The sequence below is a fragment of the Oryctolagus cuniculus genome, chromosome 2 (genome assembly GCF_051225735.1).
Source record: "Oryctolagus cuniculus isolate XC-2025 breed Fujian yellow rabbit chromosome 2, ASM5122573v1, whole genome shotgun sequence".
Taxonomy (NCBI): domain Eukaryota; kingdom Metazoa; phylum Chordata; class Mammalia; order Lagomorpha; family Leporidae; genus Oryctolagus; species Oryctolagus cuniculus.
Genome location: NC_142868.1, coordinates 122,185,264 through 122,198,796, shown reverse-complemented (window position 1 = coordinate 122,198,796; position 13,533 = coordinate 122,185,264). Strand labels below are relative to the sequence as shown.

Here is a 13,533-nt window from a genome sequence, read left to right as displayed (position 1 = left end):
TTTGAAATGGGTTTCCTTAGCTAATGTCTTACGCTGTGTAGGGAATGAAGTGAACTACTGTGCTATACTTTCTTGCTAATTTTTGTGATGAGAGACGTTCATGTGGGAGAGTCATTTCATGAATGGCAGAGTGCTTTGTTTTTGCTGACTGTAACGTGTTCTAGTGCAAGGTGACGAAAGGGAAAGCAAACCTGATCTGTGCCCCTCCAGGACGTGCCCTTGTCTCACAGCCTTTTACCCTTCCCTACAGGCCGGGGTTTGAAGTCTCATGCTTACATTCACAGCGTCCAGTTCAGCCATCATGTCTTCCTCAACCTCCACACCCTCAAGTTTTACTGCCTCCCAGACAACTACGAGATCATTGACTCCTCGCTGGAGGACATCACGGTGTGTCCAAGAGGGCTGGTTTGGTGCTGATTGATGGGGGAGCTTTCACAGGGCTCTCTGGGAACTATGTCACCCATGGTGAGGGGAAGAACCCTCAGTCTCTTGGCCTTAATAGGCTTCTTTTTGGGAAGAACCAAGGAAAGCGAGTAACATAAGAATTCATAATTGTGGTCTGTGGTTTGTGACCTGAATGTCATTTTCTGTCTTAACGGTGAGGGCCAGGACTGAAGAAATATGGTTCCATTTTTTTTTTTTTACAGATTTGTTTTACATTAAACATTTTTTTATTTTACTTTTTCGAAAGGCAGAGTTAGAGACAGAGAGATCTTCCATCTGCTGGTTCACTCCCAAAATGGCTGCAACAGCCAGATCTGGGCCAGAACAAAGCCAGGAGCCAAAAGCTTCTTCCGGATCTCCCACATGGATACAAGGGCCCAAGCACTTGGGCCATCTTCTGCTTTCCCAGGAACATTAGCAGGGAGCTGGATCAGATGTGAGCAGCCATACGGGATGCCAGTGTCACAGGTGGAAGCTTTATCCATTGTGCCACAATGCTGGGCCTGTGGCTACTTTGTAATAGGAGTTAGTACTTTTGTTGTTTGGAGGATTTTAAAAATTTTGTCATTTTAATTTTGTTTGAAAGAGAGATGCACAGAGTCAGAGTTTTTCCATCCACTGGTTCATCCTTCAAATGCTACAACAGCTGGGTCTGGGCCATTTTGAAGTCAGGAGCCTGGAACTCAATCCAGGTCTCCCATATGAGTGGCAGGGGCCCAAGTGCTGCCTCTTGGTGTGCATTAGCAGGAAGCTAGATTGAAGTGAAGGAACTTGGAATTGAGCCAGGCTCTCCACTATGGGTGTAGGCATCCCAGATGGCAACTTAACCACTGTGCCAAACATCTGCCCCATAAAGTGCTTTTGTGAAATAAATTATCCTTCCATATTTTAGAGTGGAGATATGAATTGAGCCTGGCATAGACAGTGGATATCAAGCTGCATAACAATTTCTGGCTCCTTTTCATCCATGATGTGGCGTGTCCCATCTGGGAGCTCCAATTTGAGACCTGTGCCAAGGGATCTTGTTCTTTTTTTCTTTTCTTTTCTTTTTTTTTTTTTTTAGGTTTTTCTTTTTCTTTTTTATTTATTTGAGAGGTAGAGTTACAGACAGTGAGAAGGAGAGACAGAAAGGTCTTCCTTCCGTTGGTTCACTCCCCAAATGGCTACAACACCCAGAGCTGCGCTGATCCGAAGCCAGGAGCCTGGTGCTTCTTCCCAGTCTCCCATGCGGGTGCAGGGGCCCAAGGACTTGGGCCATCTTCTACTGCCTTCCCAGGCCACAACAGAGAGCTGGATTGGAAGAGGAGCAGCTGGGACTAGAACCAGCACCCATATGGGATGCCGGTGCCACAGGCGGAGGATTAACCTGTGCCACAGAGCTGGCTCTGGGATCTTGTTCTTAAGTGGAGAGAGTGAAAAGTCTTTGTTGTAGGCCTCAGTTAGTTTTGGACTGTTGATTATTTTCCTTCTTAGCAAGTGGTACATATTTTTAATTTTTTTGGGAAGATTTATTTATTTGAAAAGCAGAGTTACAGAAAGAGGGAGAGATAGATCTTCCATACACTGGTTCACTCTGCAAATGGCCACAGTGGCCTGAGCTGGGCCAATCTGAAGCCAGGAACTGGGAGCTTCTTGTGGTTCTCCTATGTGGGTGCAGGGGCCCAAGCACTTGGGCCATCTTCTACTGCTTTCCCAGGTGCATTAGCAGGGAGCTGGATTGGAAGGGGAGTGGCTGAGACTCAAACCAACACCCATATGGGATGCCAGCACTGCAGGCGGTGGCTGTACCCACTGCACCCTGTACTGGCACCAGTGTTTGTTTATTTCATCTACTTGAAAGGCAGAGAGATCTTCCATCTACACTGGTTCACTCTCCAAATGCCCACAACAGCCACAGGTGGGCCAGGCCAAAGCCAGGAGCCTGGAACTCTATTCAGGTCTCCTTTGTGGGTGCCTGGGCCCCAAGCACTTCAGCCATAATCCACTGCCTCACGGGATTTATTAACCGGAAGCTGAATCAGAAGTGGAGCAGTCAGACCCTTACTGGCACTCACATATGGGATATGGGTGTCTCAGGCAATGGACTAACCTGGTGCACCACAGTGCCTCTATTGACCAGGCAAGGGGTGTGTATTTCTGCTGCTGAGTTTTATGAGTTTATGGTGCTGTTTATTTTTAATGTTTATTTTTAGTGTTCAGAGTTTTTGAAATACTCTGTTTATTGCTTTTGAAGTTTTATAGGCCTGGTAATAACTGTGGTTAAGAGAGTTAGGGACAATATTTACAGAGGGAGAAACTGGAATAAAGGCAAAGATTCACACTGAGTTCATGATGACCTCTGTCTAGTGCATGCCACAGAGTCTCTCTGGTAACTGTGACTGGGAAGATTCTGATCCTGTCCCTGTAGTCCCAGGAAGTCCTGGAGATCCATAGTCCTATCCAGAGGGGAGGAGGTTCACCTGCCCGTGAGCTAGGTACATGTGCTGGTCTGCGTGAGGTTCACCTGAAACCTGCTATCCTGAGACCTGAGTCTCTACAGTTTCTGGTAGTTTACTTTCATGAGTAGACCAGATGTGAGGTCTGAAGAGGGACTCAGTGATTTGAGGTTAAACATAGAGATCCTAGGCCTGGTCTAGGATTAAACCACCTTCTGCAACACTGGGACTCCATATGGGTGCCTGTTCAAGTCCAGACTGCTCCACGTCTCATCCAGCTCCCTGCTAATATGCCTGGAAAGGGTGCATTGGAGACTTGTGCCTGCCACCCATATGGGAAACCCAGATGGAGTTCTGGACTCCTGGCTTTGGCGTAGTCCAGCCCTGGTCCTTGTGAGAATTTGGGGAGTGAGCCAGAGGATGAAAATCTATCTATTTCTCTTTCTTCCCTTCTCAGTAACTGTCTTTCAAATAAATAAATATTTGAAACAATGTAGAGATTCCCTTGCAGATTAGCAAGTACTTTTGTCTTTATATCTGTTGCATGATGTTTTTGTTTGTGGCAGAAGTTGCCATTCCAGGTATATATTGTGAACTGTTTACAACTCTAAAACAACTTAGGATTTTCTTTTGTTTTGCAGTATGTCTTGAAGCCCACATTCACAAAGCAGCAAATTGCAAACTTGGACAAGCAAGCCAAATTGTCCCGGGCCTATGATGGTACCACTTACCTGCCGGGGATCGTGGGGCTGAATAACATAAAGGCCAACGATTATGCCAATGCTGTCCTGCAGGTAGGTTCCAGATGTGAATGGTGAGGAGGACACAGTAACCTGGGAACTGCCTGAGTATCAGACAGGAAATCCCTCCCTCCCTGTGGTCAGTGGGCCCAGATTCCGAGTCTTGCTGAGGACTCCGCTTGAGTTTTGTGCAGCAAACAGCATTTCTCTGTGTCTACACAGAGGGCTGCTGTGAGTGGTGAGGCTTTAGGTGGGGGGAGATTCCCAGCCTCTGGAACTTCCAGGGAAAGAGGGATAGAGTCGGTATTGCCTGGCAGTATCAAATAAGAAACATACTAGATGCCTTTTTTTTTTGACAGGCAGAGTGGACAGAGAGAGAGACAGAGAGAAAGGTCTTCCTTTTGCCGTTGGTTCACCCTCCAATGGCCGCCACGGCTGGTGTGCTGCGGCCAGGGCACTGCGCTGATCTGAAGGCAGGAGCCAGGTGCTTCTCCTGGTCTCCCATGGGGTGCAGGGCCCAAGCACTTGGGCCATCCTCCGCTGCCTTCCCAGGCCACAGCAGAGAGCTGGCCTGGAAGAGGGGCAACTGGGACAGAATCTGGTGCCCCGACCGGGACTAGAACCCAGTGTGGCGGCGCTGCAAGGCGGAGGATTAGCCTAGTGAGCCGCGGCGCCGGCCTAGATGCCTTTTTTTAAAATGATGTATTGTACTGGTTGTCTGGTTCCTTATTCCTCCCCTGTGCTTATACCCCAAAAAGGAAAAGCAGAATGCTCAGTTGTCCTTTTTTTTTTTTGACAGGCAGAGTGGACAGAGAGAGAGACAGAGAGAAAGGTCTTCCTTATTTTGCCGTTGGTTCACCCTCCAATGGCCGCCACTGCTGGCGCGCTGCGGCCGGCGCACTGCGCTGATCCGATGGCAGGAGCCAGGTGCTTCTCCTTCTCCTGGTCTCCCATGGGGTGCAGGGCCCAAGCACTTGGGCCATCCTCCACTGCACTCCCTGGCCACAGCAGAGAGCTGGCCTGGAAGAGGGGCAACCAGGACAGAATCTGGCGCCCCGACCAGGACTAGAACCTGGTGTGCCGGTGCCGCTAGGTGGAGGATTAGCCTATTGAGCTGTGGCGCCGGCCGAGTTGTTCTATTTTCTATTTAAAAGCTTTTTTTTTTATTCTGTGAATATCGTGTAAACATTATAGAAAAAATAGGAAATCTTGATAAGTATAGGTTAAAAATATCATTTTTCCAAGAAAAAATTGATTTAAAAAATTGCAAGCAAAACCATAGGCTTATTGACCAAAAATGTATAAATTATGAAGTGAAAGCTTCTGTCCACTGGTTCACTCCCCAGTTGTCCGCAATTGCTGGAGCTGGACTGATCTGAAGCCAGGAGCCAGAAGCTTCCTCTGGGTCTCCCATGTGCATGCAGGGACCCGAGGACTTGGGCCATCTTCTACTGCTTTCCCGGGCCATAGTAGAGAGCTGGATCAAAATTGGAGCGGCCGGGACTCGAACTGGCGCCCATATGGGATTGCCGGCACTGCAGGCAGCAGCTTTACCGGCTACACCACAGTGCCAGCCCCTGAAATTAATATTCTTGTGCAGCATTCTTAATCATAATCTCATGTTCATTTTATTGATGAGTTATAATCAATAGAACCTAATAGTTTAACCATCAACCCCCCCCCCCTTTTTTTTTAATTACTTATTTAAGAGAGGCAGAGATAGAAATCTTCCTTCTGCTGGTTCACTCTCTAAATGGCTGCAGTGGCTGGGGCTGGGCCAGAATGTAGCCAGGAACCTAGAACACCATCTAGGTGGCATGGAGCCAGGCACTTGGGCCATCTTCTACTGCTTTCCCAGGAACATTAACAGGGAGCTGGGTTGGGAGTGGAGTGGCCGGGGTGCACACTGGTACCCATATGGGATGCCAGCATTGCAAGCAGCAGTTAAACCTACTGCACCACAACACCAGCCCCCTTTTTAAAATATTTATTTGTTTGTTTGTTTTAAAGGCAGAGTGAGAGAGAGAGAGATCTTCCACCACTGGCTTACTGCCCAAATACCCACAAGAGCCAGAGATAGGCCAGGTTGAAGCCAGTAGCTAGGAACTCCATCCAGGTCTCCCACATGAGTAACAGGTACTCAGGTATTTGAGCCATCATCTGCTGTCTCCCAGGTATATGTTAGCAAGAAGCAGGAAAGGAAGTAAAATAGCTGGGACTTGAACCAGGCATTCTTAGAATGGGATGTGGGCATCCCCAGTGGCAGCTTAATGCACTGAACCATAATGCCTGCCCTAAACTTACTGTTTTTTTTTTTTTTTAAACATTTCAAAAAAAGATTTATTTATTTGAAAGGCAGAGTTATGGGGGGCTAAAAAGGGAGAGACAGAGAAGGGGGGGATCTTCTATCCTCTGATTCACTTCCCAAATGATCGCAACAGCCAGAGCTAGGCTGATCCTGTGCCAGGAACCAGGAGCTTCCTGTGGGTCTTCCACGTGGATGCAGGAGCCCAAGCACTTGGGCTGTTCTCTGCTGCTTTCCTAGGTGCATTGGCAGGGAGCTGGATTGGACGTGGAGCAACTGGGATTTGAGCTGGTACCCATATGGGATTCCGGTTCTGCAGGCAGCAGCTTTACCCGATATGCCACAGTGCAGGCCCTTAAACTTGCCTTTAAAAAAAAATAAATTATTATTGTTTTGTATGAAAGAAAGAGCTATCTGCTCGTTCACTCTCCAAATGTCCCCAACTGCCAGAGCTGGACCACGCTAAAGCCAAGAACCTGGAACGCCTTGTGGTCCCCCATGTATATAGCAAGGACCCAAGTATTTGAGCCATCATCTTTTGCCTGTCGGGGTGCACATCAGCAGGAAGCTGGATTGAAGCAGTGTTGCTAGGACTTGGACCAGGCACTCTGATTTGGGATGCTGGCATCCCAGGTGGCAGTTAGTGCTACCTCTGCCATGAGCTTTTTGAAGTACCCCTGTTTCAGCCTTTTTCTGTTGTATATGTTGCAGATGTTTTCTCCCATTTCTTATTTGGCCTTTAGACTTTTTTAAATGGCATTTTCCCATATAGAATTGGGTAAAATATTGTAATGCTGTGTCTGTTAGATTTGATACCTACCTGGATATCATGCCTAGTCCCTAGACAGGTCAAATTCTTGGGTGAAAAGGGTCTTTTCAAATTCCTTCTCTTACAGCCTCTCATGGCTTTGTGAAAGCTGTTACAGGGTGGAGTGAGAGGATTAGGATATGGTCAGGCCAGTAGTCTGGCTTTCTGATGAGTTTTGGCTCCTGTAGGAAGGTTTCTATTTATAAAAGTAAGCAGATGAACAAATTCTCTGTGATGACGTTTCTGCTAAAATAGAGTGGAAAGCTGCTGTCATCCCTCTGGAGCCTGGACAGTTCCTCCCTGAGGATGCCTGCTGCTATTCGTATTGTTGCTGAAGTCAGAGAGCAAGTTTCTCCATAAATGGGTAACGGAGATTGAGGATAAACTTTATCTGTTTTTGAGAGTAATCCTTTTCTGGTGATGGTTCCTTGTTTCATTAGCTGGGGTCAGTTGGTAGAGGCTTCCCCAGTCCTACTGGTGGTGGTGCTTTGTGTCCTGAGTTGTCTTCCCAGATACCTGGTTTGTTGTGTCCAGTGGAACACAGTATCCTCTGTTCTCAGTGAATGGCCTTGCCTAGGGAACAGGCTTACAGTAAGTACTGTGCTGGTGAGGACTCAGGAACTTACCAAGAAGAACCTGTGGTGATGTTCCATTTTTATTTTGGATCTATTCTGTGGTCTCCATCCAATTTTAGAGCTCATACTAACGAGCATGTGTGGTGGTTTTGGTTTTGTTTTGTTTTGTTTTTTTTTAGATTTATTCATTTATTTGCAAGGCAGAGTTAGAGAGGGATATGTACTGATTTACTCCCCAAATGGCCACAATGGTCACAGCTGGGCCAATCTGAATCTAGGAGCCAGGAGTTTCTTCCAAGTCTTCCACATGGGTGCAGGGGCCCAAGCACTTGGGCCATCTTCTGCTGCTTTCCCAGGCACATTAGCAAGGAGCTAGATTGGAAGTGGAGCAGCTGGGACTTGAACCAGTGTCCATATGGAATGTTAGTGCCTCAGGCAATGGCTTTACCTGCTGTGCCACAGCATGTGTTTTCTAATTGACTCATGTGTTTATCTTCCTCTTTTTTGCTTAATGAGGTCTGATTTATTTTTGATCTTTTAAACTTTTGACCATTTTCCATCATAACAGAGTATATTTTTATTTTTGAGAAAGAGAAAAAACTCCCATTTGCTGGTTCATTCCCCAAATGCCTGCAACAGCCAGGCCTTGGCTGGGTCAGGAGCCAGGAACTTAATCCAGATCTCTCACATGGTGACAGGGACCCAGCTACCTGAGCCGTCATCTGCTGCCTCCCAGGTCTGTTTTAGCAAGAAGCTGGAGTCAGGAATTGGAGATGAGAATCTAACCCATGCATAGGACATGGGTGTCATAACCACTAGGCTAAATGCCCATTCCTGCCTTCACTTTTATTTACAGTTAGGTGGATTTATTGCAAGAAAGCATCAAATTTTATTAAGACAATTGTCATTTTTTAAAAATATGTAGTAAATCAAAATAGATGGTGAAAAGGTGGCAGGCATGCGGCACTGTGAGTTGCTGTCACTTGGAGCACCTGCCTCCCATGGTGGAGTGCCTGGATTGAGTCCTGGCTCCTCTGCTTCTGGTCTAGCTTCCTGCTGATGCCCCTGGGAGGCAGCATTTGATGGCCCAAGTGCTTTTGTGCCATCCATGTAGGAGACCTAGGTGGAGTTTCTTCAGCCTGGCCTACCTGCGGCTGTTGGAAGCATTTGGGAATGAACCAGTAGATGGAAGATGTCTCTCTCTGCCCCCCTCTTTCTCTCTGTCACTCTGCTTTTAAGGAAAAAGAAAAAGAAAAAAACAAGATGGTGAAGAAAGTATTTGGATTTCTAGCCTTCAGCACCTTGTGAATTTAAGTATTGTCTAAGACATAATCAAAGTGGGAAAGAAAGGATTTTTTTTAAAAGATTAATTTTACTTATTTGAAAGACAGAGTTACAGAGGGAGGTAGAGATAGAGAGAGAGGTCTTCCATTCACTGTTTCACTCCCCAGATGGCTGCTACAGCAGGAGCTATGCCATTCTGAAGCCAGGAGCTTCTTCTGTGTCTCCCACGTGGGTGCAGGGACCCAAGGATTTAGCCATCTTCTGCTATCCCAGGCCATAGCAGAGAGCTGGATCAGAAGAGGAGCAGCTGGGATTAGAACTGGCACCCATAAGGGATGCTGGCACTTCAGACCAGGGCTTTAACCCACTGCACCACAGCGCCGGCCCCAAAGAAAGGATATTATTAAATAAATTGTTCAATGCTTGGAGATTTGAATACCTTTTTACAAATTCCTTTGTGATACCCACATCAGCACAGTCTTCATAGAACTGTGCTTCCTACCAGATTCAGTGGGAAGGATGTTCTGAATAGGATTCTCCAGAGGGCTTTGGATTAATTGGAATATTCTATTTGCAGGCACTATCTAATGTTCCTCCTCTCCGGAATTACTTCTTGGAAGAAGACAATTATAAGAACATCAAGCGACCTCCAGGGGATATCATGTTCTTATTGGTCCAGCGTTTTGGGGAGCTGATGAGAAAGCTCTGGAATCCCCGAAATTTCAAGGCACATGTCTCTCCCCACGAGATGCTTCAGGCTGTTGTCCTTTGCAGCAAGAAGACTTTTCAGATCACCAAACAAGGTAAAAACGGTCACTCCTGTTGCTTTGACAACAAAACTAGTTTAATGAACAAATTTATTCACTTTTTTTTTTTTTAAAGATTCATTTATTTATTTGAGAGGTAAAGTTACAGACAAAGAGAGGGAGAGACAGAGAGAAAGGTCTTCCATCTGCTGGTTCATTCCCTAAATGGCCTCAACGGCTGGAGCTGAGCCAATCTGAAGCCAGGAGCTTCTTCTGGGTCTCCCACACTGGTACAGGGGCCCAAGGACTTGGGCCATTTTCTGCCTTCCCAGGCCATAGCTAGAGCTGGATCAGAAGTGGAGCAGCCAGGACTTGAACAGGAGCCCATATGCGATGTTGGCACTGCAGGGGGCCGCTTTACCTGCTACGCCACAGCACTGACCCCTATTTTCACTTTTAATAGTGAATCTTGATAGTAGCCAAATGAGTGACTGATGTACAGCATGGTTAGGTTCCTCACTTCTCTCTGATTGAACTAAGCAATACATTTATTTGGATGCAAAAATATTTGAAATCTGTATGATGTTTTCATAATATGCATCATCTGTGAACTTTCTGAAGACCCTTTTTGTTATGGCATGGCTATTGATGGTGTTTGGGAGTTTACAAGATAGCAGTAAAATGTTCCTCTGAGAACACCTTGCCCTGTGACCAGGTGACAACCAAGCTGTGTAGGACCATTGAATTCCAACAGCTAGCATGGCTAGGGTATTAACCTTTTTTTTTTTTTTTTTAAGATTTATCTATTTATTTGAAAAGCAGAGTTACAGAGAGAGAGGGAGAGACAGAGAGAGGTCTGCCATACACTGGTTCACTCTCCAAACTGCCGCAGCAGCTAGGGTTGGGCCTGTCTGAAGCCAGGAGCTGCTTCTGGGTCTTGCACATGAGTACAGTGGTCTAAGCACTTGGGCCGTCCTCTGCTGCTTTCCCCTATGCATCAGCAGGGAGCTGGATCAGAAGTAGAGCAGCTAGGACTTGAACTGGCGTCCGTATGGGGTGCTGGCTCTGTAGTTGGCAGCTTAACTTGCCATGACGCAACACCTGGACCAGTTCTGTCCATAGTCCCGGCTTTTCATATTAAGGCTGCATCAGGTATGAAAGTTTTGTGGAGAGATTTTTTCTGAGCTGTTGATGGGCCAGCACTGCATTCACAGTGCTCCGTAGATGACTCCTGGCCTAAGGGTGGATGCTGGAGTTGCCCAGCTTTCGACAACACTGGAAAGCTAAAACATCATTGGTTGGAAAATCAGGGTGGCCAAAGAATAAGCTTACCCAGTTTCTCCTGTCACAGCATTGTTGGGCATGATAATTATGTTGTCACACAAACATAGTGTATATATCCCATAGAGTATATATCCCATAATTTCTTTATCCAGTCTTGTTGACAGGCATTTAGGTTGATTCCATGTCTAAGCTATTGTGAATTGAGCTGCAATAAACATGGAGGTGCAGATAGCTCTTTTATTTGTCGATTTTATTTCCCTTGGGTAAATTCCAAGGAGTGGGATGGCTGGGTCGTATGGTAGGGCTATATTCAGATTTCTGAGGTGTCTCCGAACTGTCTTCCATGGTGGCTTTAGCCAGTTTGCCTTCCCACAAACAGTGGATTCAGGTACCCTTTCCCCCACATCCTTACCGCATTTGTTGCTTGTTGGTTTTTGTATGAAAACCATTCTAACCCAGGTGAGGTGAAACCTCATTGTGGTTTGATTCGCGTTTCCCTGATGGCTAGTGATCCTGAACATGTGTCTGTTGGCCATTTGGATTCCCACTTTTGAAAAATGTCACTTTAGGCCGGCGCCGCGGCTCACTAGGCTAATCCTCTGCCTTGCGGCGCTGGCACACCGGGTTCTGGTCGCGGTCGGGGCGCCGGATTCTGTCCCGGTTGCCCCTCTTCCAGGCCAGCTCTCTGCTGTGGCCATGAATGCAGTGGAGGATGGCCCAAGTACTTGGGCCCTGCACCCCATGGGAGACCAGGAGAAGTACCTGGCTCCTGCCATCGGATCAGCGCGGTGCGCCGGCCGCAGCGCGCCAGCCGCGGCAGCCATTGGAGGGTGAACCAACAGCAAAGGAAGACCTTTCTCTCTGTCTCTCTCTTACTGTTCACTCTGCCTGTTAAAAAAAAAAAAAAAAAAAAAAAAAAAGAAAGAAAAAGAAAAATGTCACTTTAAGTCACTGGCCCATCTCTTAAGTAAGTTTGTTTTGTTGTTGTGGAATTTCTTGATCTCTTTTTAGATTCTGGTATTAATCCTTTATCAGTTGCATAATTTGCAAATAATTTCTCCCATTTGAGACAGGAATCTTTGTCAGCTAGAGAAAAGAACACAGAAGCCTGAGCTTACCCTGGAGAAGTTGTTGGTCATTGGTTTTGGCCGTCCCTGGGTAATGAGACTCAATTTGGGTTAGAGATGAAAATTGAACATGCTAGTGTGGCTCAGAGAGCCTGGTGAGAGAGGAAAGATTGGAAGAGCGACAGCTTGACCTTGAAGAGCGCCAGCAGTAAGTGTTCAGACAGGAGGATAAACAGGACCAGGGTGATGTGGCCAGAGAGGAAGGAGCAAATCCAGGAATGGAGTCACGGAGTCGTGGTGTGGGTTTCCTGAATGACTGCCAGCCTCAGTGTGTGCCACCTTTCCTTTTTTCCAGGCGATGGAGTCGACTTCCTGTCTTGGTTCCTGAATGCTCTGCACTCAGCTCTTGGGGGCACAAAGAAGAAAAAGAAGAGTAAGTCATGCTGCTTGTACAAAGAAGCTCTTGTTAGCTCCCTTTAAAAAACTTTGCAACTTTCCATTCTTTTGTTCTTAACTGTTTATCTTGTGGGGGCAGGGGGGGAGGGTATCTGTCGTACACACAGGCTAAATTTTCTTCCTGAATAGGCCTTATGTTAGTCTTTTTCATAATGTAATGAAATTCTTGAGGCAGGCCAACATTGTAAAAAAAATAAATTTTTTTAGCTCAGTTTTGGATGCTGAACACCCAGATATCATGTCACAGGCCCTGACGAGGGCCCCATAGTGGATGATAGGAATATATATATAAAGAATATTGATATAGGAGGCCAGAGAAAGGGAGACTCAAGGATCTGGCTCAGACTTTTGCAACATCTCATTTTGGGAAGAACTCTAGGAAGCCAGTGTTTCCTTCAAAGGTTAGTGCCTGATGACCTACCGCTGGGCCCTGCCTCTTTTTTTTTTTTTTTTTTTTTTTTAAATATTTATTTATTTGAAAGTCAGTTACACAGAGAGAGAGGAGAGGCAAAGAGAGAGAGGTCTTCCATTCGATGGTTCACTCCCCAGTTGGCTGCAACGGCCGGAGCTGTGCCAATCTGAAGCCAGGAACCAGGAGTTTTTTCCGGGTCTCCCACGGAGGTGCAGGGGCCCAAGGACTTGGGCCATCTTCTACTGCTTTCCCAGGCCATAGCAGAGAGCTGGATCAGAAGTAGAGCAGCTGGGTCTTGAACCAGCGCCTATATCAAATGCCGGCGCTTCAATCCAGGGCGTTAACCCACTGAGCTACAGCGCTGGCCCCTGGGCCCTGCCTCTTAAAGGTCTCACCACTTCCCAGTACCACCACCCTGGGGACAAAATCTTTGACAAGTGAACCTTTAGGGGATGATGACATCTAAACCATAGTAGGCCCTTCTCCATGCTTTTGTTAGAATATAGTAATATTCCCAATAGTTTGTTGTTTTTTTTTTAACTTGAGATTTCGATAGGAGCAGATACACAGAGCTCCCATCCACTGGTTCATTCCTCAGAAGCCTCCAGCAGCAGTTTTCTGAAGCCAGGAGCCGGGAGCTCAGCCCAAGTCTCAGGTGCAGGTGGCAGGAACCCAGCTAGTTGTGTCATCACTGCTGCCTCCCGGCTGTGCATTAGCAGGAAGCTGGACCCAGGGATCAAATCAGGTTATCTAGTGTGGGACACGAGTGTCTATAATGGCAAATTAATTGCTAGGCCAAATACCCGCCCTCCCCAGTGGTATTTTTAATAAGCAGGGATATCTAGAAGACATTAAGTTAAGTGAAATAAGTCAGATATAGATAGATAAAAACTGTTCTCACTTATATGTGGAAGCTGAGAAAGCTGATCTCATAAACACAGAAAGCAAAGGTGGGTGTTTGACATATTAGTTAAAAC

General features: G+C 46.5%; 1 protein-coding gene across 2 annotated transcripts in view; it reads left to right on the top strand.

Moving 5' to 3' along the window:
* The window catches only part of USP39 (ubiquitin specific peptidase 39), a 36,504-nt gene that overhangs the window by 4,514 nt on the left and 18,457 nt on the right, over positions 1–13,533 (top strand). For both annotated transcript variants that reach the window (XM_089326178.1, XM_002709668.6), the window contains exons 4-7: positions 251–387; positions 3,521–3,673; positions 9,169–9,394; positions 12,044–12,121. In XM_089326178.1, the coding sequence (XP_089182304.1) occupies positions 9,253–9,394; positions 12,044–12,121 (220 nt within the window). In that variant the 5' untranslated portion in view covers positions 251–387; positions 3,521–3,673; positions 9,169–9,252. The remainder of the gene's footprint in view (positions 1–250; positions 388–3,520; positions 3,674–9,168; positions 9,395–12,043; positions 12,122–13,533) is intronic.